The sequence below is a fragment of the Onychostruthus taczanowskii genome, unplaced genomic scaffold, assembly GCF_017590055.1.
Source record: "Onychostruthus taczanowskii isolate IOZ18803 unplaced genomic scaffold, ASM1759005v1 scaffold273, whole genome shotgun sequence".
NCBI classification, from domain to species: Eukaryota; Metazoa; Chordata; class Aves; order Passeriformes; family Passeridae; genus Onychostruthus; species Onychostruthus taczanowskii.
Window position 1 is genome coordinate 110,335 of NW_024500051.1, and position 27,980 is coordinate 138,314.

The following is a 27,980-nucleotide window of genomic DNA, read 5'->3' on the forward strand; positions in this document are numbered from 1 at the left end:
CCAAGGACGTTAGCGGCAGGATTTTTAGCAGGGACGACAGCATCTGCTGCTACCAAAGGAGTTGGTGATGCAAGAGAGGTCAAAGCCCCCAGAGCTGATGGGCACTCCGCCACAGCTGAGTATGCTGCCAACAGCAGCAGAGGTGGAGGATCCCACGGCGGTGTTCTGTGGGGAGGAGCTGAGGATGGGGCCAGGCAGGGTCACCAGCACAGCAGGCGGCTGAATGACAACGTGGGAGCTCTGGCACTGCCTGACACAGCACTCATTGCAGCTGCTGGCCAGCGGGCAGGGGCCGCAGGAAAGGCAGCAAGGGTCGCAGGGCTTGCAGCAGGACATGGCTGGGGCTCACAGGTGCACCTGGCACAGAGGGCAGGGGGAAGCACAGAGTGAGGACACATGAGAAGCAGCACTGCACCCAAACCCCCTGCAGCCAAGGCACCTCCTGGCCCACATTGCACTGCCCAGCTCAAAGCCCAGGAGCCACCTCAGCCCAGTCCCAGCCTCTCTCTCTCTGCACAAGACCTTCTCTCCCGTGCCCTCTCCCAGCACAAGCAGCTCCCAGCCCTGCGCTCCAACAGCCCCTCTCAGCTGAGACCTCCAGCCAGGCAAGAGCTGCTCTTGAAGCAGCAGTAGGAGAAGAGGCTTCACACTCACCTGATTCCTGAGGAGGAGGAGGTGAGAGAAGTGGATGAGAGAGCAGAGACTTGGGCTGCCTTTTATAGCAGTCCTGGCCTGCCTCAGGCCCAGAGGCACCTTAGTGGAAGCCATAATTTTATGAAGACATAATTTTCTGCCAGAGGCGCCTTAGTAGAAGTCATAAGGTGCCCAAAGGCACCTTAGTGGAAGTCATAATTTTCTGAGCATGTCAAACATGCACCATCCCATTTAATTGTAGGGACTGCATCCTGGTTTCCTGCATTGCTGCCTTTTCATTTCCTGTCTAATTCCATCTGAATTCCTATCTGAAGACTTCTGTAAGTGCTGGGATGAGAGGCCCAAGTATTTCCCAGATATAGACATGTCAGCGCAGGCAGAACGCTCAGATGGTGGCATTCCATGCAGTCACTTGATGTGAACCTGTGTCAAAAACCCTGTGTGGGTTTTTCTACTAGAATTGTCAGGAATGTACACTGCTCTCATTCCTCCATGCACAGGACTGCCATGTGAGGGGACATTAAGCATCCTTTTATTTTTTTCTCCCTGACTCTCTCTGACAGTCAGTGATTGCTGCACTGACCCCATTGGTACACAAACATTGCTCTAAGGAAAAGTCAGCTGGTCTCATTTGCCTCATTCTCTTACAGTGCAGTCTCTGTTGGTCATCTATGAACATTAGCAGTGTGTCTGTGACCTGGTCTTTACCAGTAAACTTGAGTCCTCTCCCACCAGAGTTGCTCCCAACATGTCCTCAGCAGAGTTCTGAGTTGCTGATATTTTTATGGCCTTCTGTGAATATATAGAGTTTTGCTTGTCTCCATGCAGCCATGCATGAGCACACATGAGTCAGTCTCTGTGTGTGTGTGTCTGTGTGCATTTGTATGTGTGTGAACCTCATCATTGAGGCCACATGAAGATTCCCTCAGTCAGCCCTGCCCTTGGTGTGTCCTTCAGCACCACAGAGTAGCTGGGTATCTTTGCCAGAAGAAGCCAATCTTCAACTGAATGCAGAGAAGTACCCACAGAACTGAAATGCAGCCTCTGCCTCCTTTATCCTCCATTTCTTGCTATATGTTCAGGGAAAAAGGCCAAGAATGTCTTCCTACCTTTTCAGATTTTCATTCCTTAATTGAAAATTGAAGAAGGGGATAATGGCTTTGTCTCCATTTGAAAGACAGGTGTCTGCCAAGAAAGGCAGGAACCTTCCTTAGGAATGGAGAATATGGCCCCTTCCCTCTGAATTATTATAACTTGTAATTAAGGAGCTTTCAGGCAAAGATAGGGAAAAGAAATAACAGTTCTTTACCAGTACGTATGTATCTAACAAGGAAAACAAGCAACAATGGCAGCAACAACAAATAAAAGAACCCAGAAACCCCATAAAAAGTCTCTTCCTGCTCTTTAAGCAATTTCCCCTTTGGTGCAGTTCCGGGCACAGCCAGCAGGGGCGCTGCTGGCTCCCGGCCGGGCAGGGCGGGTGCGATGATTCCCCCGCTCCAGCAGGGGGAGCTGTGGCGCGCCTCAGCCACCTCTCTCCATGTTGGTAATGGCGGCACAGCCAACACGGATGGAGAAGGGGCTCCCTTTACAAACCCACAGGGCAGCCGGTCCTGGTTTCCCTCTAGGTGGCAAAAGGAGCTGTAGCAGGAACGTCAGAAGCAGCACACTGGAATGGCAGGGACGAGCAGAACCTGGAGCAGCAAATGTATCAGAAACTCCGCAGCTGTAGCAAGAGCTGCAGGGTGTCCCAGCGGACAGGGGGTGTGGGGTTACAGTGCAGGGAAGAACCCAGAACTGTGGCAGAGAAGTGGCAGAGCTGGGGGGCAGCAGCCTGGCTCCTGAACACGACATAGAGGCTCCCTTGAGGCGGAAAGGGGTTCGGGGATCCTGGGCTTCCCCTGAGGCACCCAAGCAGAGGGTGAAGGGTCCCCTGTTTGATGACATAGGGTGTTAATAAGGTCCTAGTGGAATGGCCACTCTTAAGAGGAGAGCTCTACTTACCATAGGAGAGGCAGCAGGAGGCAGAACCCCCCAGTGTTGGTGAATTCTTCCCACAGTGTCCACAGCCTCCTTCCCCTCCGAATGCTAAGAGAGCAAGACATAGGAGCTGTGTCCAGTCCCCTTGTTTTCCCCAAGCCCAATTCTTAAGATATCTCTGTCCCTCTGAAAGAAACCCTCAGATAACAGTAGCCAGCTGCACCCTTCCTCGGGCAACTTTGTTAGTCTCTCTTTAAGTACCTAGTTGTTACTGTCTCTTAGTAACAAAATTAGAGAAAATTCCCTATGAGAAAGAAAACAAAAGGAAGACCCCTAACCTCCAACAGGCTTGAAGCTCTGAATACCATGTTCTCAAGCGCTGTCTTATGGCCAGCATCATGCTTTGAGGTCTTGGAGGTTCTTGCTGAAGGACACACCCAGCAACTTTCGCACCTTTTCAGATAGGGATCTTCTGTGATTAAAATAATTTCATGTCCAGAATGAGTGAAAAAGTAGAAGTTCAGTCAGCACAGTCTGTGCAATCATTGGGCAACATGTGTACACCTTTGGGAGTCTGATAAAGGTGTACTGTCTTCGTTTCCAGGCAAGTGTCAATTGACATGCCATGTTACCAGCATGGAATAAAAACCCATTTCTCTTACATCCCCGATTGCCATCCATGAGTGTTGGAGGCTCTCTGAGTTTCCCAGTGTACAGAATTTAGCACACCAGCAGTTAAAGATGCAGCGTTGGCATGATACCAAAATCATTCAGATATAAACTTTCTAACACAGTTTTGAGTATTAGAAAGCAGGCATTCTTTATTGCAGCACTGGGCACTCAGAGGATCCTTCCTCTAATCAAGTGCATCAAGTGTAGGTTAAACAGAATTTTTATCATACACACTGATTACATATTTATTTTGTGTCCCTGCTTACTTGATAGATATGCATTATATATACATGCTTATATGCATATATGTGCATATATATACAGTCACACCCTTTATTGTAAGTCCTTATTTGTTCTTTTGGGGTCTTCTTCAGTGGTCATCAATGTCTGGTGTCCCAAAATTTTTAGAGGGTTGTTCCTTGACCTCAGCTTTGAGTAATGCACAATATCATTGTTTTTCATTACTTTTGTTTTGTCAGCCTTATTGTGAGAAACAATGCTCACTCTTTAAAATTTTTTGAAGTTTAATAAGGGATAAAAGGGACAATATCCAGCGCTGGTGTGCCTGGCAAACTGCCAGAAGCACACTGTTAGCTTAAAACAATTTTCTTATATACTTTTTCATTACATTAGTTAGATGCATATTCATGAGGATTATACATATTCAAACATTCCTGTGAGCTCTTTTACATGTTCCGGGAACTCTTTAACTTTGTTCTACCCTTGATCCGTCATGCAATAGTGTAGATTTGATTACTGAGAGTCGTGAATGTCATTTCTTCACAATGTATATGTCATTTTCTTACAATGTGTATGCCATTTCCTCACAACGACAAATGGGGAATTATTGATCGCTGAAGGGTCAGTGTCTTTTTCACATCCTTTTCTTCATTGTTATCTATGTGGTTCCTTCAATGTTATGTAATCATAGAGACAGTTTTAGCTATTTCCAAAAACTTGAGTTTTCTCACTGTTGTAAGCTAGCTACAAAGACAAAAATGTTCTGCAAAAGTTATTACATAGTCTCTATTTTAATATTTTGCAAAAGCTAAAACTATAATATATTTATCACACTAATATATATAAACTACACATAGCCAGAGCATTGCCGCAAAAGCTGACAAATTATGCTATATTCAAAATCAGTTAAAATGATTACAAATTGTACTACATCAAAATTGTTGTGATTAATAATCTGAAAAAGCTAATAAAAAAGCCGTAAAAAAGCCAGCAACTATCTAGTTATTTATAACACATCTAATTCTCCAAGGCTACATTGTTCCATTAATTTGGTAAGAGTAAAATGCTGTTCTGTTCCATTCTTCTTATCAGGCAATCAAACATTTGGCCTTGATTTCAGGGCCTCATGGCCTCAGGGAGTAGCAGGGAACGCCAGCATCAGCTGGCATCACCACACAGGGAAACCACCCACCATCTGTCTTCTTGAAGTGTTTTCATTAATAGCAAATTTCCTGGCAAAATGGTTTGGCCTTTGGCAAATGCAGCCTTTCATGTGCAAAAGCTGCAGCTCCCTGCTCTGACTCCTGCCAAGTTCAGCTGTTTGCTATCAGTGTTTCCAGGCAACCTGCAGCTTTCCTTTCCCCAAAGGCTCACATTCCTAGAAAGGCCATTACCTACATTTCAACCCAGTCCCTAAGCCAATTCCTCCACTCCTTTTGACCTTGAGCATTTAAGAATCCTGAGTATTTCCCTCTCCTTAATGAAGGAAAGGTGCCACCTCACAGTGTGCTCAACTTGATTGGCAGATACTGATCCCATCTTCTGCATCACCTCAGCCCTGCATGTCTGGATAGCAGCTGTGTCCTGCCTGGTGCTAAAGGACTCTATGAAGTACCTGTCTCATCTGCCTTTGACCACATGTGCTGCTCATGGACCTTAGACTGGATAATGAAGGGGAGGAGAAGGAAGAGATGTGGGCTGGACCCAGACATTGCTGTTCCCTTCCCCATTCCTGCCACCCTTTGGAGCCATCTTTTCCCTGTTTGCCATTGGCTGTGGAGTAGCCTGTGGTGTTCTTCATCAACTCCAACGGAAAAGGCAGAAAGGAAAATCCCCTACAGGAACTCCCACCCTATACCCCTCCACCTTTTACCCTCAGCAGACTGGAATAGTTTCCGTAGGAAAAAAGGAAGATATGGAGGCCAAGGCTTGGATGCAAAACAACTTTATTGAGCATAAAGTAGAAAAGGAAGTGTCTCACAGAGGCCAAGACGAGCAGCCACTAAGATGCAGTGGAGCTTGTGAAGGGTGTGCATCTGCCCACCCTGCAGAGGATGGCAGGGCAACATATCCACACCAGACTGGTCTGGGAAGACACAGACAGTGAATAAAAGAGAGGGGAGAGTAGAAGAAGGAAAGAGAAGCCTGCAGCTCTAAATACAATGTCCCAAAGCTCTATCTGTGCCCAGAACAAGGTTCAGAGGTCTTCGGACATGCCCAAGACTGCTGCCAGCAGATTTAGCAGGGATGGCATCTGCTGCCACCAAAGCAGTTGGTGATGCAGGAGATGTCAAAGCCCCCAGAGCTGATGGGCACTCCGCCACAGCTGAGGATGTTGCCAACAGCAGCAGAGGTGGAGGATCCCACGGCGGTGTTCTGTGGGAAGGAGCTGAGGATGGGGCCAGGCAGGGTCACCAGCACAGGGGAGGGCTCGATGACAACGTGGGAGTCCTGGCACTGCCTGACACAGCACTCATTGCAGCTGCTGGCCAGCGGGCAGGGGCCGCAGGGCTGGCAGCAAGGGTCGCAGGGCTTGCAGCAGGACATGGCTGGGGCTCACAGGTGCACCTGGCACAGAGGGCAGGGAGAAGAACAAAGTGAGGACAGCAGTGAGAAGCAGCACTGTACCCAAACCCCCTGGAAGCATGACAACTCCTGGCCCCCACTGTAAAGCTCAGCTCAAAGCCCAGGAGCCACCTCAGCCCAGTCCCAGCCTCTCTCTCTGTCTGCACAAGACCTTCTCTCCCCTGCCCTCTCCCAGCACAAGCAGCTCCCAGCCCTGGGCTCCGACAGCCCCTCTCAGCTGAGACCTCCAGCCAGGCAAGAGCTGCTCTTGAAGCAGCAGCAGCAGGAGGAGGAGGAGAGGCTTTGCACTCACCTGATTCCTGAAGAGGAGGAGGTGAGAGAAGTGGATGAGAGAGCAGAGACTTGGGCTGCCTTTTATAGCAGTCCTGGTCTGCTTCAGGCCCAGAGGCACCTTAGTGGAAGCCATAATTTTCTGACCAGCTCATGTCAGATGTGCACCATCCCAGTTAATGGTAGGGGCTGTGTCCTGGTTTCCTACAATGCCTCCTTTTCATTTCCTGGCACATGCCATATCCCTTCCCCCTTGAGGGCTTTTGTAAGTGCCGGGAGGACAAGCCCAAGGATTTCCGGGAGGTAAACACATCAGCACCTGCAGAATGCTCAGATCAAGGGCTGTTGGCATTCTATGTGGTCAGCTGATGTGAACCTGTGTAATTCTTGTGGGTTTGTTGGTGTCAAAGTTGCCTGGAAATGGGCACCACTTTTGTGCTTCTTGCCCAAGGACTGCCATGTGAGGGGACATGCTGTGTCAGCAGAGACCCCAGGTGCCAACTTCCTCCTGTCCTCATATAAGTGCGCATATTTTTGAGTTGTTCCAGGCAGGCCACTGAATTGAAAGTCCCTGAATGGATCCTCTTATGCTGGAGTATTGCTGGGATGGGACACAGATTCTTCCTCTCCAGACCAATGCTGGATGCACTTGTACAGCTCATCTCCCCGGTGCTGAGTGAGGAAGTGGTTGCATCTCACAGCAAATGTGTGTTGAAGTGAATGGACTGGGACCTGGGTTGTGCTCTGTTGTGAGATGTAGAACATACTTTCTGGTGTGGTACAGGGGAAGTCAAACATCTATGAGTCAAACTCCTTTCATGTTCAAGGACCCACACCTCCATACCCCCTAAAAAAATTGCATGTCTAGCAACTGTGTCTGGAAAGGTAGGAAGGTGTGATTTTTTTTTTTTTTTTTAGGCTAACTGACTAAATCCTGCTGCTTTTTCATGATCAGTTCTGTTGAAGTCGATCTTTGCCCAAAAAATAACTGGTGTGTTCTGACTGCAACCCCTCATTCTCTATCTTGCTGTGTTGCTTAAACATGGAGGAAACAGAAGAGAACCAGGAATGAGGAAGAGCAGTTGCATCACTGAAAAAGAGTTGGAGATGGAGTGAAGTTATTTTAGTGGGTTTTTGCAGTCTTGCTTTGTTTTGTTTGTAAAGTGTACAATGAATGTTCCCCAAATCAAGCCTTGTTTTTTCTGTTGGTAATTGGTAAGAAATCCCTCTGTCTTTATCTCAACCTACAACATTTTCTTCTTACCTTTTTTCTGAGGGAAATACCTCTTTCTCTCAGAGAAGACAGATACTGCTCTTCCAGCACAGCCTTGCAGTACCCCATGCAACCCCAAATGTTCATTGCACACATTTTCAGGGCTGAGGTGTCTTGCAGACAGCACATTCCCAACTCTCATCACACAGAGCACCACTGGGAGAGGAAAGGTTAATCAAATGGGCTGGCAAGGTGACATGGACAAACCACCACCAGTTCCTGCCATGCTCCTGGAAACAGTGCACCAGTCAGAACAACCCTTGATCTCTCACTGCAATTGCAATCCCATCCTGGGACAGTTCCATGGCAGAAGCTCTTTCCTCCAACATTTCCTCTTCCCTGAGGCAATAATCCCTGCCCCTCACATCAAGAGGATCTTTTTCCCATCTCTGGTTGCATGGGGAAAATCGGGATGCCAGGGGAGAACTGAGGCCCCTTCCTGCAGAGCTCAGCCTTGCACCAAAGGGTGCAAGGTCCTCCTGTCTGGATGCCAACACAGAAGAATTCTACTTTGCATCTATCCCTCTCTCCCACCTCTCCTGAAGCACAGAGCTCATAAGAAACACCCTTTAGAGCCCGAACCTCAGAAATTTGGGACTACAAAGACAGTTGAGATCTTCTGAAAGGCCTGTCTGGGAAACATACAGAGTGGACTGGCCAGAAGAGAGGGTCAGTGAGGGATGGATGGTTGGGAAAAGAAAAAAATAGAGTTGAGTTGGGGAACATTTGTTTAAAATATTGACAATGAAAAAAAATAATACAGGATATTGAGAAACAGCAGAAAAGAAAAAAAAAAATGCGACTCCCTCTCCCCCAAAATAACCCTTGAATTAATTTCAGCGTCTTTGCCCATGGCAGGGGGAGGGTTGGACTAGATGATCTTTAAGATCCCTTCCCCCCCTTAACATTCTATGATTCTTTGGTTCTATGATTCAGTTCATCCACACCTCTTTCTTAAACATTCAACTTCCATCCTTCATTAATGAATCTTCGATTTCCTTCAGCCCTCCATGGCACTGTGGGGTGTGGAACGGGGGAGTTTTGGTCAGTGCACAACTGTTCTTTTCTGCCTCCTCACATTTTTCTCTGTTCCAGGATGAGCCCTTTCTATAGGCTGCAGTCCATCAAGGTTGGCATGGATGCCAATAGAGGAGAAGTCTACTTTACCACTATGGCTTTACCATATTTTTGTATGAACAAACACATAGAAAATACACAGCTTTACAAAACGTGCCTGCATGGGATGCCACCAGCCCTGGACTCGAGTATTCTGCCTGTTTTTAAGATCCTGGAAATTCTTGGGCCTCTTATCTCAGCACTTATGGAAGAATTCATATAGGAAATTAAGTGGCATGTGCCAGGAAATGAAAAGAATACATTGTAGGAAACCAGGACACATCCGCCACCATTAGATGGGATGGTGCATATTTGACATGAGCTGGTCAGAAAATTATAGCTTCCACTAAGGTGCCTCTGGGCCTGAGGCAGGCCAGGACTGCTATAAAAGGCAGCCCAAGTCTCTGCTCTCTCATCCACTTCTCTCACCTCCTTCTCCTCAGGAACCAGGTGAGTGCAAATCCTTTTCTCCTCCTCTTCCAGCTGCTGCTTCAAGAGCAGCTCTTGCCTGGCTGAAGCTCTCAGGTCAGAGGGGCCGTTGGAGCCCAGGGCTGGGAGCTGCTTGTGCTGGGAGAGGGCAGGGAGAGAAGGTCTTGTGCAAACAGAGAGAGAGGCTGGGACTGGGCTGAGGTGGCTCCTGGGCTTTGAGCTGAGCTTTACAGTGGGGGCCAGGAGTTGTCATGCTTCCAGGGGGTTTGGGTACAGTGCTGCTTCTCACTGCTGTCCTCACTTTGTTCTTCCCCCTGCCCTCTGTGCCAGGTGCACCCGTGAGCCCCAGCCATGTCCTGCTGCAAGCCCTGCGACCCTTGCTGCCAGCCCTGCGGCCCCTGCCCGCTGGCCAGCAGCTGCAATGAGTGCTGTGTCAGGCAGTGCCAGGACTCCCACGTTGTCATCGAGCCCTCCCCTGTGCTGGTGACCCTGCCCGGCCCCATCCTCAGCTCCTTCCCACAGAACACCGCCGTGGGATCCTCCACCTCTGCTGCTGTTGGCAACATCCTCAGCTGTGGCGGAGTGCCCATCAGCTCTGGGGGCTTTGACATCTCCTGCATCACCAACTGCTTTGGTGGCAGCAGATGCCGTCCCTGCTAAAGCTGCTGGCAACATCCTTGGGCAAGAACCTGTATGACCTCAGAACCTAGTTCTGGGCAGAAGACAGAGCTTTGGGACATTGTATTTACACCTTCAAGCTGTTATTCCCTTCTACTTTTTTTCTCTTCTGTTTGTTGTCCATGTCTCCTCTGACCAGTCTAGTGGAGACATGTTGCCCTGCCATTCTCTGCAGGGTGGGCAGATGCACACTCTGCAGAAGCTTCACTGCATCTTAGTTGCTGCTGCTGGTGCTCTCTGTGAGCCACCTCCTTTTCTTCTTTTAACTCAATAAAGCTGCTTTGCATCCAAGCCTTGTCCTCAAAGTTCTCTTTCTTTCCATGGCACCTCTTCCAGTTTGCTCAAGATAAAAGGTGGAGAAACAGAGGGTGGGAGTCACTGCAGTGAATTTTACTTTGTGCCTTTTTGCCTTGGAGCTGAGGAAAACATACCTGGGTACTGTACAGCCAATGTCCATCAGGAACAGCGAGGCTCCAAAAGGTAGCAGGAGTGCATTGGTGTGTGAATTGATACGTCCATTGTTGAGGTGAACACCCCATGTGTGGAGACACGAGGCTTGACTCCATGTTTCTCAGAAGGCTGATTAATTATCTATATATTATACAAAAATACTATATTAAAACTATACTAAGAGAACAGAGAGAAAAGAAAATCAGAAGGCTACAAAGAACAAGAATAGAATAGAATGCATAACAAAAATCTTGTGACTGCTCACAGCCTCGGCACACGTGGCTGTGATTGGTCATCAGTTGAAAACAATTCACATGGACCAATGGAAGAGGCACCTGTTGCATTCCACAGCAGCGGATACTTACTGTTTACATTTCTTTCCTGAGGCCCTCAGCTCTCAGGAGAGGAAAAATCCTAGGAAAGGATTTTTAATAAAATATGATAGCTACAGTCCATGTCACCAAACCACAGCTGAAATGCAAAGAGTCGATTTATTTCATCACGTCATTAGCTCAAGGGTCCCAAGGCACTGCCAAGCTGCAGAGACACATAAGAGAGGAACAGTTGCACCATTAGGGTCAGTCCAATCCTGGCGGGTCACTGCCTGTCCCAGTATCTCAAGGGGCCTCACGCACATGCAGGTCATCACAATGCTCTGCTTTTATGTCCTTAGAGTTTTTTCATCTCTCACTCTCCCAGCAGGAGGCTCAAGACTGTCTGTGAGAGATGCCTCTTAAGGTTCTGACAGCTTTTATGTTATGTCTCAAAAGAGAGACAGGATAATCAGCAGTAAATATGTTAAATTTCCCACATGGATGTTCTCAGTCTCCCCACCTACAAGGTCACTTTGTGCAAATCTATCACCCTGCCCTCTAAGTCTTTCCATTTCAACCTTTTCCTCCCCAAAAGCTGGAAAACAGTAATGTGTGGAAACAGCCCACAGCCTCATCCCTACCTTCTCCTCCCCTCCATTACCCAGTCTAGGGTCCACGGCCTACACACAGCAGCACAGGCAGATGAGGAACACATCTCAATCTCACAGGGGCCCTCAGCTCATACAGTGCCCCTCTCTGTCCTAAGATGCAGTGCTGAGATATTTCAGAAGTTAGAATTGGAATCAGCCATACTCAGGATACGCAGTGGTAAATGACTTTAGGTTGAGTTTGTGCAGAAGACTTAGGGTTTCACTGTTAATTCACATTTCTGCCATGTACGGATAGATGTAATCTGTCCATTAATGCCTTCCCAACGGAAGCCTTTGACCAAACCCGTGCCCAAGGGGGACTGCAAGACAGACAAAGGAAGATGGACCCTGGTGAGGACAGGGTCTGCCATGGACAGCCCACAGATCACAGAGTCATCAAAGGATTTAGGTTAGGCAATCTTGTCCCGCTCGCTGCCATGGGCAGGGACACCTTCCCCCAGACCCGGCTGCTCAAAGCCCCGCTGTCACCAAAACCAAAAGTTTATTGGGAAATAAACTCTCCAACCAATTTCCTGCATCAGAAAGCTGACATTACTTTATTAGAGAGCTGGATGCATGGGGATGTCTCCTCTAAGCATGCCCACTAACCTAATAGGCAAGGCTGTATTCTGAAAACTAATACATATTCATCACTTTTCTGAATATATGTGCGTATGTTCATTCTGTCCATGGACTCATTTGGATATGGTTCCAGATCTTCTGATGAATCTTTTCTTTTTGAGAGTATCCCAAATATGTGGTCAGGTCATAAAGTACTACTCCATCATTCTTCACTCTGACACACAATCCTTGTTCTCATGTTGGGCTTTAGGATTTTTCCTTTTGTTTCTATCTCTCATGGAATTTTCTCCCATCTGTTGCCAAGAAACCATAACAAGCGATACTTAAGAGAGACAAAATAAATTGTCACAGGAAGGCTGCAGCTGGCTACTCTCTTAGCTGGGGAGTTTCTCTTGGAGGGGCAGAGATACTGCCCGATTTCGGCTGGGCTAAAGGGAGCTGGGTGCAGCTCCTAGCTCTCTTGCTCCCTCAGCAGTCAGAGGAAAGCAGGCTGCGGTCGCTGTGGGGGGAGTTCACCAGAACTGTAAGGCTCCATCTCCTGCTGACTTCTCCTACCATGACTGAAGCTCTGCTTGTGGGGGTGGCCATTGCACTGGCACCTTATTAACACTCCATCTCACTAGAGGGGGACCGTTTTCACCATTTCCTCACATGCCTCAGGCAAAACTTTAAGAATCCGGGTCCTTTCCCCCTCCAGGAAAGCCTCTTCTGGCGGAGTTTGGGCTACTGCTGCTGCTGATTTTCTGCAGCTGATTTTCTACTTCTTCTTGCTTGCCGCCCCAGGTGAGCCCCCCCTGCTGTTCCAGCTGCCGTTCCAAGATTCCTGCTGCAGCCATTTCACCGCCCACCATTACCGTGTGAGGGAGAGGCAGCCGAGCCGCGCCACAGCGCCCCCTGCTGGAGCGGGGGAATCATCGCACCCACCCTGCCTGGCCGGGAGCCAGCAGCGCCCCTGCTGGCTGTGACCGGAACTGCACCAAAGGGGAAAGCGCCTGCGGCCGAGAGAGGCTGGGACCGCGTGTCTGGTTCTGTTTGATGCTGCTGCTGCTGCTGTTGTTGTTGGAGTTGTTATACATACACATACTGGTAAAGAACTGTTATTCCTTTTCCAATATCTCTGCCTGAAAGGCACTTAATCTCATAGTTATAATAATTTGGAGAGAAGGAGGTCATTTTCTCCATTCCAAGGCAGGTTCCCACCTTTCTTGGCAGACACCTGTCTTTCAAACCAAGACATCACAAAACTAAGATATTGGTTAGTACATATTAATTACTGATGTAAGTAAATAAGGAAGCATTAGCTGACACAAGACATCAGTCACAGATGTAGGGAGTTAACATAAGGTCACATTAATCTCTGTTATGTGTACTAGGCAAATACCTGCTGCTACAAAACTAAGCATTAACCATGAATATAGAGATCATACACTATGTGCTAAAGTCAAAAGAATTTTCTAGCATCTACCCCCATTGCTGTGAAGTCTTCTTGAAGAAATAGAACTTGTTGGGTAACAAATCCCCCCTTTGAGACTTTAATATAATTTCTTTAAAGTGTCATATCTAGTTATTTTATTGACTGAGTCTGCACAGCAGTAAGCACTGAATTAAACAACAAGTGATTAAGGTCATGAGTACCACATCACATAAGTGCAAGAGATTGTTTTAACCATCCTAAATTTCGAGTGTGTTACCATGAAACCAGCCAAGAGAAATCTAGTCCTTCTGTCCCTGTAGCACTTGTGGCTAGTTTCTTTAGTTGTTTCTTTCTTTTCTATTAGTCAGGACTTATTGGAAAGATTGAACCAACACATCCCATTAAATTCCTCACATCCTGATTATGTCTCAACACAAAGTAGTCAATTGTTGCTCAGTTTCCAAGGGTAGCTTCTCTGACTTGTGTAATTTCTGCACTTAGGGCTCTCAATGCTTGTGAAGTGTAATTTATATCTTTAACTAAAGCACACATTGTTCTCTTTGGTGTGATAGTTCACAACTACCCCGACTCCAGGTGTTCAAAAGGCAGCAGCAACCTGTTCACTCTCAATATATAGCATAACTTGGGAACCACAGGTTCACCTGTCAACTGAAAAACTGAACAGTTTTCTCTTTTGTGCTTCACGTACTCTTGGTGAAATAGTAGAGGAGTTAATCTACCAGTGATACTGGGTCCTCAAGATATATTGGCCAGAATATATGAGTAAGCCAGTCAGCCACACAGCAAAACCCATCCTATAGGTAACTTCGTGTTCTCCCAGGTGTAAGAAATTTGGCCTGTGCTATTGCATTTTAAGGGACACTGTAGCTGTGTAAGATATTAACATTTAGAGGAGCAATTGACAAATGTTACACATTGCTTTTCTCTGCACAGCCTGATTGTGGCAGGCACTGATCCCAGCTAGTGAATCACCTCAGTCCTGCATGTCTGGAACAGCAGCTGGGCCCTGCCAGTATTGAAGAATTATACAGATGTCATAAGGGCGTCATGTCTTTGACCACGCTCATGGACCCGTAATGGAGAGGAGGAGAAGGAAGGGATGAGGTTGTGGGCTGTTACTCCCAAAGTGAAGATTGTTTCTCATATTCACTGCTGCCACTCTTTGTGTCCAGGATCTCCCTGATGGCCGTTGGCTGCAGAGTAGCCAGGGTCGTCTTCATCAGCTGCAGGGGAAAGGACAGTAAGTAAAATCCGCCACAGGGAATCCCACCCACAGCTTCTCCACCTTTTTTCCTGAGCAGACTGGAAGTGTTGTCACAGAACAAAGGATGAAAAAGAGTCCCAGGTAGGGATGCACAAAGAATTTGTTGAGTCTAAGGAAGAAAAGGAGGTGGCTCACAGAAGGAACCAGGAGCAGCCACTAAGATGCAGTGGAGCTCCTGCAGGGTATCCATCTGACTCACATGCTGAGGGAGAGAGGGCAATAAATCCCCTCTAAACTGGCCTGGAGAGACAGAGACAGCAGGTGGAAAGAAGGACATGAGTAGAAGAAGGAAACAACATGCCAAACCTCTGTCATGTCCCCTCACGTTGCAGTTCTTTAGCATGTGACCAAGAAGAACAAGACTAAAGCCCCTTTCCCAACAATTTTGCCACAAACAAACCACTCAGAAATTACACAAAAGAACATCACCTGCCCACAAAGGATGCTGCTGGCACTGGATCAGAGACTTCTGCCTGTGCTGACGTCTTTCTGCCCCGGAAATCCTTGGGCTTATCCTGTCGGCACATACAAAAGTAGCCTTTCATATAGGAAAGCAAGCAAAATTACCAGGAAATGAAAAGGACGCAGTGCAGGAAACCAGGACACAGCCCCTACCATTAACTGGGATGGTGCACCTCTGACATGAGCTGGTCATCAAAATTATTTCTTCCATAAAGGAGCCTCTGGGCCTGAGGCAGGTCAGGACTGCTATAAAAGGCAGCCCAAGTCTCTGCTCTCTCATCCACTTCTCTCACCTCCTCCTCTTCAGGAAGCAGGTGAGTGCAAAGCCTCTTCTCCTGCTGCTACTGCTTCAAGAGGGTAGCAGCAGATGCCGTCCCTGCTAAAGCTGCTGGCAAAGTCTTCCGGCAAGAATGCCCAAGACATCAGAACCTTCTTCTGGGCAGAGATAGAGCTTCTGCATGTTGCAGTTGGAACTTTGGACCATCACTTCCGTGTTCTATTCTCCTCTCCTTTTCTGTCCCTCTCTAGCCAGGCAGTCTAGTGTGGACATGCCGTCCTTCCTTCCTCTGCAAAGCAGTGCAAAGAACACCACATGGGAGCTCCATCTAAGTGGCTGCTCCTGGTGCTCTCTGTGAGCCATCTCCTTTTCTTCTTTAAACTTATTAAAATTGTGTTGCATTCAAGCCTCTGCCTCTGAGTCATCTGTTGTTCTCTGGCAACTGCTCAGGAAAAAGGTGGAGAAAACAACTTGTGGGGCTCGCTGACATGGATTTTACTTTGTGCCCTTTTCCCTTGGAGCTGATGAAGAACATCCCTGGCTACGCAGCAGACAAAGGCCATCATGGAGACTTGGGCTCCAAAGAAGTGGGGATGGAGAAAACAACAACTGGGGACGGCCCGCAACTCATCTCTTCCTATCACAACTTCATTGCCTGGCCAGGCGTCTGTGTTCTAGGGTCTGTGGCCAGCACTCCTGAAAGCAAGGTGATGAGATCCAAACCTCACACAGTCCCTCAGCACTCGGCAGGGCCCAGCTGCTGCCCAGACACGCAGGGCTGAGGGGATTCTCAAGTAAGGATTGGTAACACAATCTGTGCAGTGGAGTTTCCATCAGCATGAATCAAACACCTCCAAAAGGATATCATGTTTTGTTCCTGGTGTCCATCTTTCCTGTGCAAATGACTTGTGGCTTCACTACTAATGCCAATATTTAGGAATGTTTTCAGCTGTACTTGAAAATTTTGGGTTAATCCTTGGCCTTCAGCTCCAGGCAATGATCCAAATATCATTCCCTGGGTATCCACGTTGTTTTGAGTGCAGAAAATAAACTCCTGAAGGCATTGCTGGGCTCCAAATACCAGCTCAGGTTCACGGGTCTCTGTGATGCATGTGACCTTCCTCCCACGCTCCTCCTGTCTGGATGTCCAGGCAGAGACAGAGGCTTTGTCCATCTCACAGGATGCTGGCACACCTTGCTCTGTCCCAAAACCAAGGCTTCACCTGCTCCTAGTGACACCTGTTGCTCAAGCACTGGTCTCAGTTGCCAGAACCAAACCATCTCCTGTTCCACTTCGCTCTGTGTGTAACCCTCCACATGGCTCCATTACCAAAACCTTCTGCCCTCTCAAATAATCCTTTCAGCCAAACTGGGGAGATACAAGCTGGAGAAGTGGAGTTTAAGGTGGCTGAAAATTCTACTAGATGTCCGGACTCAGAGGATTCTCACCTTAGCTAAATACTGCATCTCCCACACAGGCACCTTGATCCACTAAATTTGCATCACCAGAATAGTTTGATTTTACCAGAAACAAAGGGCAAAGGCTCAGACAAAAGAATACAGAAATATATGCCACTGTCTTGAGAGCTGATTAAAATCCTCCTGTTTACTATCTCCTGTGCCAATAAAAACAAACAAGGAAACAAAACTAGAAAAGCTCCCTAATTAACCCCATGGAAAGGATTTGCCTTCCAATTCTTAATGAGTGGTGAGAAACATTCCACATTTCATTAAGGGCGGGGCCATGTGGTGCCTTTAGGGGAATCACACATTTTAAAACCATGTCAGGCAACCCAGGCAGCAAGAGCTCTGAGTCTCATGCTACTATACAAAAACTGTTCCTCTGGGAAATCTAGATGGACCATCTGTGCCAAGGGGATCCATTTCTGTATAATATCTCCTCAGGAGTGCAGTGAATAGCACAGATTCAATAGCAGCATGACACCCAAGGGAAGGATGAATAAAAAGGTAGGTAAAGGATGCTGTTGGTTTCTTATGAGATTTAAAGATTATTTGCATGACTTTGTCAAATATTTCCCGTCATTGCTCAGTACCCCTCATTCATCACAGACATTTCTCTGGCAATCAAAACAAAAGCTCCACCTGCAACACAAAGCCTGCAATCAGGTTTTCACCCATCGGATGAGTTCTTTCCTAGTCAGTCTTTTCCAGCTTGGGCCCTCACACCCTTACTTCATCCCAGAGCTCTGTAGTCACTCTAGAAGCACTTTTGGACATTATCCCTGGAGCCCACATCAAAGACCAGCAAATGGTATTGCTCCAAAGGCAGGGCAAGCTCAGCAGCCTTCTTCTGCAACAAACCTCTCAAGACATCAGGTCAGGTTAGGAGACTTCTGCTTAAGATTTCTGAGAGAGGGAGTCTCCTGAAGATATCACAGGTATTTTCTCCTTCAAGGAGGAAAAATTGTTTGAGCACTGGTCCCTCTGGCAAATTCCCAAATGTGTCTTTTTGTCCTCACCAGTTTGCAGGTGACAGCACCTGTTCTGAAGTTAAAGTTCACAGGGGAGCAGAAGCCTTTTTTTCTGTTGCCAAAACGCACCAGCTTCCAGTCTTCCTCCCCCTGACCTGGTTGGCCCTGGTCCCCATCTGCCCTGCCTTGCTTGCTCTGTGCAGCTGAAGCTCTTGGCTCCATGACACACCCACCACACAGCACTGGAAGCAAATCTACTCAGGGCTTCCATGCACAAGCTAGGCAGGGTTTCTTGCCATTTCTCCTGATGCTCTTTTAAGCATTTTAACATGGAGAATGCAAGAGGCAACCCAGCCTGCAGGGCCAGGCTGTGGGGGTGGCCATCACATCCTGTTGTGATGAGTGCCAGAAATGTACAAACTCATTTGAGCTCATCTGCAAAGCATGGCATGCAAATTTATCTATGCCATGCATTCAAAGGAATTTATCATCCACCTAAGTGCATCCATCAAACAAAATGCCCTTATGTGACTACTATGGGTTCAACAGGCACAGCCCTGGCTGGGCTGGCGCATGCCAAGGCACCTCATGGCCCAAACATGGATTGGCTGAGGATCCCCAGTTATGGCCTAAAGAGTGGAGGAAGCCTAGCAGCTTGGGAAATCTCTTCCAAGGCTGGTGAACACAGGAGAAATACTGCTCAGCAGTGCAGTTCATCTGCCTGGAAGAGAAAGACCAGTATCAATCAGGTGCTGGGAGGGAGAGAGAGAGGGAAAAGGACATGGTGTGTCCTCACAAATGGGATCCATTTGGGGTCTAGACAAGGATTTCAGGGCTGAGAGGAGCTTGGCCTTTTGTCAGTGTGGTTGAAAACACCATCCCAGGACTGCCCCGGGTCACCGATCCTGGTCTGTAGAGGACTTTTCCAGCAATTGGTGTGAGTGTTCTGCCCACAATTACATGCTCCTGTCCAAGAAATATTAGGAAACCTCATTTTAACCTCAAAACAAACATCCATGAGGGAAATATCATAGTGTAAACAAGGAAGTGAAAGGCACCAGGAACCTGAAACACAGCCTGTATCATCTGGGGTGCCTTACATTTCAGAAGAGCATGTAAAAATTTTTCTGTCAGCTTGGGCAACCTCCTGAGCCTGGGGCAGTATAAAAGCCAATGCAGGTCCTTGGTCACTCATGCACTTCACTCTCTTTTTTCTCCTTAAAAACAAGGTGAGTCTGCAGTCCCTTTTCCTTCTGCTACTGCCAGAGGATGAAGCCATTACTCAGTGGACTGTTATTCTTTTTCCCGTATCTTTGCCTGAAAGCCCCATAATTTCAAAGTTATAATAATTTGGAAGGAAGGGGGTCACATTTTCCACTCCAAGGGAAGTTCCCACCTTCCTTGGAAGACATCTTTCAAACCTGGATACTCTTTACTCCCTTTACCTTCATTCTGCAACAGATGAGATGGAAGCCGTGTTCTCTTCCACCAGGATGTGGACTTGTGTGAATGTGTCCTGTGCTCTGGGCTCGACAGAATGTTCATGGGCTGTTATTTGCAGAGTGCTTGGGACCTAAAGACAAGGATTATATTTGCTATCCTACATAGAACCTAACTTACATAAATGGCCTTGTATAAGAGTGCTGTGTGCCATCCCACTGCTGGGCATGACTGTGTGCTCTGATAGAGGTGCTGGCCTAGTTTGTTTTTTTTGAATCCTTGCTACATCGCTCTTGCAGTTTAGCCAACTGCATCACAGTGCAAGGTTTATCTTTCGTTGTTACAGTGGGCTCTACCTCATAAATTAATTCAATTTTTACAAGTTGGCAGAGTCTAGGGTGAGGTGGGGAGTTTGGCTTTACTGCATCAAACTTTTATGACAATGAACAAAGAATGGGGAGATCATATTGAATGTATTCTGCCTCCCACTCTACTTCATTAGCAAGGCTGGAAAACTCCTCCTTATTCTCCAGCTCCACACTGAGACAAGGAGTTTGCAAATTTAATTCTCTTTCTCTTTGGAAGAAGTCACACAACTGGTTCTTCAAGTTTTCAGCCAATCTCTTTTTACCATTCAATTCCTTTTCAGCTTTCTCTCCAAGGTATTCCACTTCTAATTTGCAAAGCTTTAGTTAAGTAAAACAAGACTAAATGCCTTATTTCATTGGTTGACAACATACTTCTCTCACCAAAATAACAGTGAGTTTTTCCTTTTCTATTACCATGTCCCACTTTTTCTTGACTATACTGTGCCTCAGTAAATATTCTGTTTTGTCTGTTTCGCAAAATTTGCCATCCTGCCAACTACACTAAATTGTCACTGGTGGAGAGGGAGATTCAGACAGTTTTTTAGAGAAGTCCTGCTGAGTTGTGAGGTGCAGAGAGGACACCCTGGCTTTCTAAATTCCTCCTCAAAGAGGAATCTGGGTTAGGCTGCATCCAGTCTTAGCCCTAGACTGTGAGTGGTTTAAGTAACTTTGTCCCACAGGATTAATTCTGGAAAATTTTAGGTACATACATATACATATAAATATATATATTATTATGACAAATTATTAGACAAAATATATTAATCAGAATTATTTACTACACAGTATAAAACCTAAAACTATTAATACTGTGTGGAATATGATAAGATACTGCACTATATAAAGTAATTATATTAAAGAAATTATATTAAACCTAGCAAAAATAAAGAATTATTGAAATAGATATCGGTGCAACTCAGCAAACCAACGCTAATGGGCAGATCTCTTTTATTTGACATAAAGGAGTAGTCTTGAAGGGACATTTCCACTCCAGGGCAGGAGAGTTCATGCACAAAACCAAGCAGGAAAATATTAGAAGAACCTATTGTCTAAAATTGGACTGGACTTCTATAGTATAGAGGGATTGACTCTCAGTCATGTGTCTGTCATTGTAGCAAGGTAAGGATGTTGACTGGGGTGTGGTGAGCCAGATAGAGAGCCCCCCACCCCACCCCTCAGTCCACTACTGAGAGCCTGGCAAATAAGGCATTCTCCAAGTTGCTCACCCACATTACAGAGCAGAATATCCTGCTATAGTGTCTCACCCTTCCATCACTCGAGGAAGACCCACGGCTGTCATCTGTGCCTGCCACATCCCCCCAGAGCAACACCTTTCACTCTGGCAGCTGGAGACAACGTAGGGAGAGAGAAAGACCACAAAGAGGCACAGGCTGGGATGCAGCAAAACTTTAATGAGTTGAAAGAGGGAAAGGAAGTCCTCTGAGTGGGCACCGTAGTGCACAGAGCAGCAGAGGGACAAATGAGACTCTGTCCCTTGGCCACGGTGCAGTTCACAGCTTGGATGGGGCTTAGCCAGTGATCACAGCCCAGAGGAGGACAAAACAACAGAGCAGAAAATGAGAGAAAGAAGTGTGGCAGAAACAGGCAATTTAGACAGAGTCCATGGTTTCAGAGAGCCCAGACACCCCTCCTCCAGTGCAGGTGGAGTCATGGATGCTCAGTGCCTCGGAAAGCAATGGTCAGGATCTCCACACTCTGTCCATTTCCATCTTCTGGGTTCCGGGGGGTCCTTCTGTGGGGCAGTCACCAGCAGCTTTAGCAGACCCTGTTGTGGTGGTGCCTGGTGATGCAGGAGAGATCAAAGCCCCCAGAGCTGATGGGCACTCCCTGAGAGCTGAGGATGCTGCCAACAGCAGCAGAGGTGGAGGATCCCACAGCGGTGTTCTGTGGGAAGGAGCTGAGGATGGGCCCAGGAAGGGTCACCACCACGGGGGAGGGCTGGATGATGATGGTGGAGCTCTGGCACTGCCTGACACAGGGCTCATTGCAGCTGTTGGCCAGTGGGGTGGGGCCGCAGGGCTGGCTGCAGGGGTTGCAGGGCTGGTAGCAGGGGTTGTAAAGCTGGCTGCAGGGGTTGCAGGGCTGGTAGCAAGGGTTGCAGGGCTGGAAGCAGGGGTTGAAAGGCTGGTAGCAAGGGGTGCAAGGATGACAGCTGGACATGGCTCTGAGTCACAGGTGCACCTGGGAGAGAAGAAAGAGACAAGATGGGTATTATATTTCTTTTTCTTGAGCATGATCTTATAAACTCTCAAAGGAATATATAGTAGGCCCAAGGACAGCTCAGCTATTGTTTTGGGGGCATAAAATAAGCAGGATGACTTTTGCTGCAATGTTAGAAACAAAAAGGTTTAATAAAAGGCAAAATAACAAACAGAAAAATCCGAGCCAGGTGCAGAGGTCTGCTCCTGGCAAAAACACCTCAAAAAGCCCCTAGTTCCTTTGTTCTCATTTTTTTCTACTTGATTGTTCAGGCAGGACTTTTTGGCTTCTATCCAATTAGATGCCCTCAAGTTTTTGGTGAAGTCCCTGAGGTCCTATGAGGTGGCTTTTCACCTAATCGTTGAGAGAAACTTCTGGGCTTCTTTCCTTTTTTGAGGGACAAAGGATAGTTTTGTCACTCTGTCAACAGGGGGCAAATTCCTACACATGGGGATGGCTGAGGAGCCACCTCTCCCCCCACCACAAGGGAGCCAAGACACAGCCTGGCCTGGGAGATGCAGCCAGTGCAAGGAGGACCACACGACTCTTTGCCTTGTCCCCACCACTGGGCAAGGACAGACAGGCCTACAAAAGCACTTTCTTAGTCAAGAGAACAAGAGTTCCCCCAGCCCAGACACAGCCCCTCTCCACACCAAACCCTCTCTCCACTTCCCCTCCCCAAACAGGCAGCCTCAAGCCCAGTATAAGACAGAGCCTCCAACTCACTTGCTTCCAAAGCAGATGAAGGTTGAAGTGAAGTGGATGAGAGAGTGAAAAGCTGGGATGCCTTATATACTGGTCCTGCACTGCCCCAGGTCCAGAGGAAGTCTCTCTGGAAACAATAATTTTCTGAGAAGCTCATTTCAAGTGCAAAACACTCCAATTAATGATATGGGCTGTGTTTTGTTTTCCTGTATGGCCGCATTTTCATTGCCTTCTTTGGCCACACACGTTTCTCCCTGAAGGCTCCTTTTTAGAGCTGATCATGGAAGCCCATGGACTTGTGGGACAGGAGCTCATTGGTGCCAGCAGAAGATGAGTCTTGAGTGCCAGAGGCGTTGCCGGCAGTCTGGGGACATTGGCTTGGGGCACTCCCGTGGGCTTGTTTGCAGCCCCGTGGGCAGGAAGGGCCCTGCTGCTCCAAGCCCTGGAATGCTTGCTCAGATGCTAAAGGGTCACTGAACGTGATGATGTGCCACATCCTCCTCCTCCCAGCCTCCAAAATCTCTGATTGACAGTGGCCATTGCCTTTACAGGTTGGTCATCAGCACTGCTTCTCTTGTCTCTCTTCCTTTTAATGCTGCTCTCAGAAGTCCTTGGTGCACTTTTTGGGCCTCATCCACTCCATGGACTCTCTCTGATAGTCAGTCCCCTACGAACACAAACAACCTCATCATGTCCTCTCCCAGGATGCTCCTGACTTGCCCACCCAAGAGGTTTCTCTGAGTCTCCTTTGCCACACAAGCCCACAGCTGCTCAAGTGGAGCAGGGCTCTTTGGTCAGTGTTGGTTTCACCACATCCAGGCCTCTTCTGCATGTCACATTCCCCCACAGTTAGTGGGGCACAAGAACTAGGGAGGGGACACAGCAGGGACAGCGCCTGAACAATCAAGTAGAAAAAAATGAGAACAAAGGAACTAGGGGCTTTTTGAGGTGTTTTTACCAGGAGCAGACCTCTGCACCTGGCTCGGGTTTTTCTGTTTGTTATTTTGCCTTTTATTAAACCTTTTTGTTTCTAACACTGCAGCAAAAGTCATCCTGTTTATTTTATGCCCCCAAAACAATAGCTGAGCTGTCCTTGGGCCTACTATATATTCCTTTGAGAGTTTATAAGATCATGCTCAAGAAAAAGAAATATAATACCCATCTTGTCTCTTTCTTCTCTCCCAGGTGCACCTGTGACTCAGAGCCATGTCCAGCTGTCATCCTTGCACCCCTTGCTACCAGCCCTGCAACCCTTGCTACCATCCTTGCAACCCCTGCTACCAGCCTTGCAACCCCTGCAGCCAGCCCTGCGGCCCCACCCCACTGGCCAACAGCTGCAATGAGCCCTGTGTCAGGCAGTGCCAGAGCTCCACCATCATCATCCAGCCCTCCCCCGTGGTGGTGACCCTTCCTGGGCCCATCCTCAGCTCCTTCCCACGGAACACCGCTGTGGGATCCTCCACCTCTGCTGCTGTTGGCAGCATCCTCAGCTCTCAGGGAGTGCCCATCAGCTCTGGGGGCTTTGATCTCTCCTGCATCACCAGGCACCACCACAACAGGGTCTGCTAAAGCTGCTGGTGACTGCCCCACAGAAGGACCCCCCGGAACCCAGAAGATGGAAATGGACTGAACATGGTCATTTAGAGGCACTGAGCATCCATGGCATTTGGGAAGAGCCTTGCCTGGGCTCTCTGAAACCATGGACTCTGTCTAACTTGCCTGTTTCCCTCCTCTTCTTTCCTGTCTCTGCTCTCATGTCTTCCCCTGGTGGTGAAGCCCCATCCAAGGTGTGAGCTGCACCATGGCCAAGGGACTCATGGCAGAGTCTCTTACATCTCCCTGGTGCTCCCTGCACTATGGTGCCCACTCAGAGGACCAGCTTTTCTTCTTAATTAAAGTTTTGTTGCAACCCAGCCTGTGACTCTGTGTGGTCCTTGTCTCTCTCCATGCTCTCCCCAGCTGCCAGAGAGAAAGGTGTACATGGGTCATCTGTTTCTCAGCACCAGATTAGTCTTTCCCTAGAGAGTGTTTAGATATTGAAGAGGTTCTCCAGGCAGTCCCAAGGCTGCCAGAGCTCAAGGAACATTTGGACAATGCTCTCAGGCACAGGGGGGGATGGCTGTGGTGCCTGTGCAGGGCCAGGATTTGGACTCAGTGATCCTTGTGGGTGCCTTCCAGCTCAGGGTATTCGGTGATTCTGTGAAGTCTGAGATCCAGGTGCAGTTGCTATTTCACCTCCACAGCCAGACATGTCCAGTCAATGAACCTCGTTCTGATAGCAGACACTCTTCAGAGGATGGACAAAGGGGTGAAAAGATTCTGCAGTGGAAATTTTATCTCTTCAAGTCCCAAGACCACACTTCCTTGTAGACTAGCCTACACTGACCTGGTCTCACTGCACTGTTCCAAGGGCTGAAAGAAACTGTCAAAGGCTCCACTAAGTCTAACACTTTGGTTACAAAAACTTTTTTGGTGTTTGCAGAGGTTTTTATCCCACAACAAAAAAAGGAAGGATTGTTTCCAGGTGGAACATTTAAGCGTAAGTAAAGGGATTCTGGTACACAGTTTTTGTGGGTAGTGGACCCTCTAACGACAAAGAAGTGGAAATTTCATGGCACAGAATGGATTGGCAGATGTGGACCAAGTTATCCTGGTGTACTAGAGAAAAAGTGGTGCTCCATTTGAACTTCCATCCACAGAGATTAAAGCTGGCCTGGATGCCATTAGCAATAAAATCCCTTTGGCATCTGGAATGTCATTATCCTGCTAGTTTTGCAAGATTTAGAAAGCAGAAAGTAATCCAGTGTCTGACTAAGCACACTTGATGTAAGCCTGTGTTACCGGTCGCTTCAGAGCCATCCCCAAACACCTCCCAGAATAAAGGTTGAGCAACCTCTCTTTCCCTAGTTGTCTTGGGAGAGCATCTGCAGGAAAAAATGACACAGAGGCAATGGCTCAAATGCAGCACAACTTTAATGAGTCAAGAGAGGGAAATTAGGTCATTTCAAGCGATGGTCATGGTGCAGTGAGCATGAGGGACAGATAAGAGATTGTGCCCCATGGCTGTGGCTGAGAACTCTCTAGAAGTCCATCTGCCTACCCTACAGAGGGAGCAGGGCCAGCAGGTCCTCCCCTGGCTGGATGTGTGGGCCTCACAGCCCCGGGGAGCACAAGGGAACAAGGACACAGGAGGGAGACGACAGAGGGGAAGAGGGCAGAGACAGCAAGGGGCTGTGCTTCCCAAGAGTCCTTCTGCAAGGGCTGCTGGGCTTGCTCAGCCCCTCAGGAAGCAACAAGCTGATCCTCCATCCCCAGTGAAGAACCATCTTGCTGAGTCCTTCAGTTCACACCCTGAAATCATCACCACCAGCTTTAGCAGGGGAAGCACCTCCTGCCACAGAGGCCACTGCCCAGGCCAGAGAGACCAAAGCCCCCAGAGTTGATGGGCACTCCCTGAGAGCTGAGGATGCTGCCAACAGCAGCAGAGGTGGAGGATCCCACAGCAGTGTTCTGTGGGAAGGAGCTGAGGATAGGCCCGGGCAGGGTCACCACCACAGGCGAGGGCTGGATGGCCACGTGGGAGTCCTGGCACTGCCTGACACAGGGCTCATTGCAGCTGTTGGCCAGCGGGGTGGGGCCGCAGGGCTGGCAGGGCCTGCACGGGCTGTAGCAGGACATGGCTGGGGGCTGCAGATGCACCTGGCAGAGAGGACAGAGGGGTAGAAAAGCATAAGTGAGTAGAAGCCTGTAACACCACCACAAGGGAGAGAAGACATGAGAGCTCACAAAAAGAGCTGGAAGGATAGTAGGGAAGCCCACAGGCTTCTCATTCTCCAAAGCCCAAAAGAGACCTGAAAAACGCTACTGTGCTCTGGGAGATCCCTTCCTAGCCCACACCACAGTAGACACCTAAATGAGCTCCAGCCTCTCTCCATGACACCTCTTTTGCACATTTCCGTCTCCCATAGAAAGCAATCCCAGAATCAGGTATAGAACAAAGAGACAGCTTTGTGCTGAAAAATCCCACAGAAGCATAATGATGAGAAGAATAAAAGAAGAATAAAGAGCTTCAGACTTACCTTGTTCCCAAGGAGACTGTGTGCAGGAGAGGAGTGGATGAGACAGTGAGGAGATGGAACAGCTTTTATACTGCTCCTGTGCTGCCCCAGGCCCACAGTCACTGTGTGAGGACAGTAATTTTCCAACAGACTCATCTCCAAAGCAAAATATCCCACCTAATGCCCCAGGTTGTGTTTTGTTTTTCATCACCATTGCCACTGCATTTCCTCATTTCTGACGTGCCCATTATGCTATGCAGGCTCCTTTCAAGTTCCAGGATGACAGATCCAATGATTTCCCAAGATGGATCAAGTCCCTATCACCAGAAGATGTACCCTCAAGTGCAGGAGGGGTCTGTGCAGATGTAGGACATGGAACTGGGAACTCTGGTGATGTTTCTTTCAAACCTCATTACAGAAAGATTTGACTCTCCCCCTGCCAATGCAGGAGTCTGTCCTGGGTACACAAAGGCTCCTGTGCCTAATGACGTGACTTATCCTTCTCCCTCAATCCTTTACACATTTACTTGGAAGAGTCATCCCCTCTCATGGCAGTCTCTGGGGGTCTCATATCACTGCCTTCAGTCAGCATGAAGAAAGAAAATGTCATCCTTCCTAAGGACCATGGTTACAGTTCTGGTGGAGTCTCTCCTCAATACATGAGGGTTGTGTTGGGGCTTGACACAGCACCTTGTTTGTCCCATTCTCCTCACAGTGCCATGAGCTTTGGCTGCATGCCTTAAACCCTGACCAGCAGGAAAGAGTTTTGCAAAACATGTTGACTGTCCTATGAGCCCCTGAAGCTGTGGGAGAGTTGGCAAGAAGGACACGCTGTCAGCAGTGGCTGTTGTGGCTGCCTGAAGCTGTGTACCAGGGTACAGCCCAGTGCTTGCACCACCTTTCCTGGGTTATGGATGAATCTGCCCTTGCTGGAGGGCAGCTGTGACCCTGCAAGGGACATGGGTCTACAGACACTACACCCTCTTGGCTTGGCCTCACACCAAAAGGCTGACACAGAGCCAACCCAAAATTAGAGCGTGACTTGCCACTGGTAGGGAGAGCCTTCCCCTAGAAATTTGCCTACTGAAGGCATTCCCTTGCCCTCCTGGGGCACTCCCCAGCTGCCTCCATGTCTGCAGGGCAGAGAAGTGCATCACTCCTTTATGTGGTTTGACAGCTGGTTTTGTACCCAGAGCCCTTACAAGCACATCCCCTCCCTCAGTGTTCTGAGGTGCGTGGCACCTCAGGCAACTGCAGGGGTTGTTCCTGACATCTCTCATTTACTAGGGAGTTGGACAAGTTCCTGCTTCCCCAAGGGTGTTGGGTTACTCTCCAAGCAAGCTCACTGCTCTTTTTGGGCATGGAAAACAAGGTATGCTGAAGCACAGATGCCAAGAGAATACTCAATGCACGGGACCATTGATG

At 48.2% G+C, this 27,980-nt stretch overlaps 2 protein-coding genes and 2 pseudogenes across 2 annotated transcripts; 1 reads left to right on the plus strand and 3 right to left on the minus strand.

The window, feature by feature from the left end:
• Positions 1–5,784: 5,784 nt before the first annotated feature.
• LOC121337524 lies at positions 5,785–6,557 on the minus strand (annotated as a pseudogene).
• Positions 6,558–9,108: 2,551 nt separating this feature from the next.
• On the plus strand, positions 9,109–9,880 carry LOC121337525 (annotated as a pseudogene).
• An 11,468-nt stretch (positions 9,881–21,348) lies between these two features.
• On the minus strand, positions 21,349–21,753 carry ODF1 (outer dense fiber of sperm tails 1). The gene has a single exon (XM_041407671.1). The coding sequence runs from the start codon at positions 21,751–21,753 to the stop codon at positions 21,349–21,351; it is 405 nt and encodes a 134-aa protein (XP_041263605.1).
• Positions 21,754–25,869: 4,116 nt separating this feature from the next.
• LOC121337517 (feather keratin 1-like) lies at positions 25,870–26,649 on the minus strand. Its single transcript, XM_041407659.1, has 2 exons — positions 26,577–26,649; positions 25,870–26,177 (listed from the first exon to the last, which is right to left on the minus strand). The coding sequence occupies exon 2, from the start codon at positions 26,173–26,175 to the stop codon at positions 25,870–25,872; it is 306 nt and encodes a 101-aa protein (XP_041263593.1). The 5' UTR covers positions 26,176–26,177; positions 26,577–26,649.
• Positions 26,650–27,980: the final 1,331 nt, after the last annotated feature.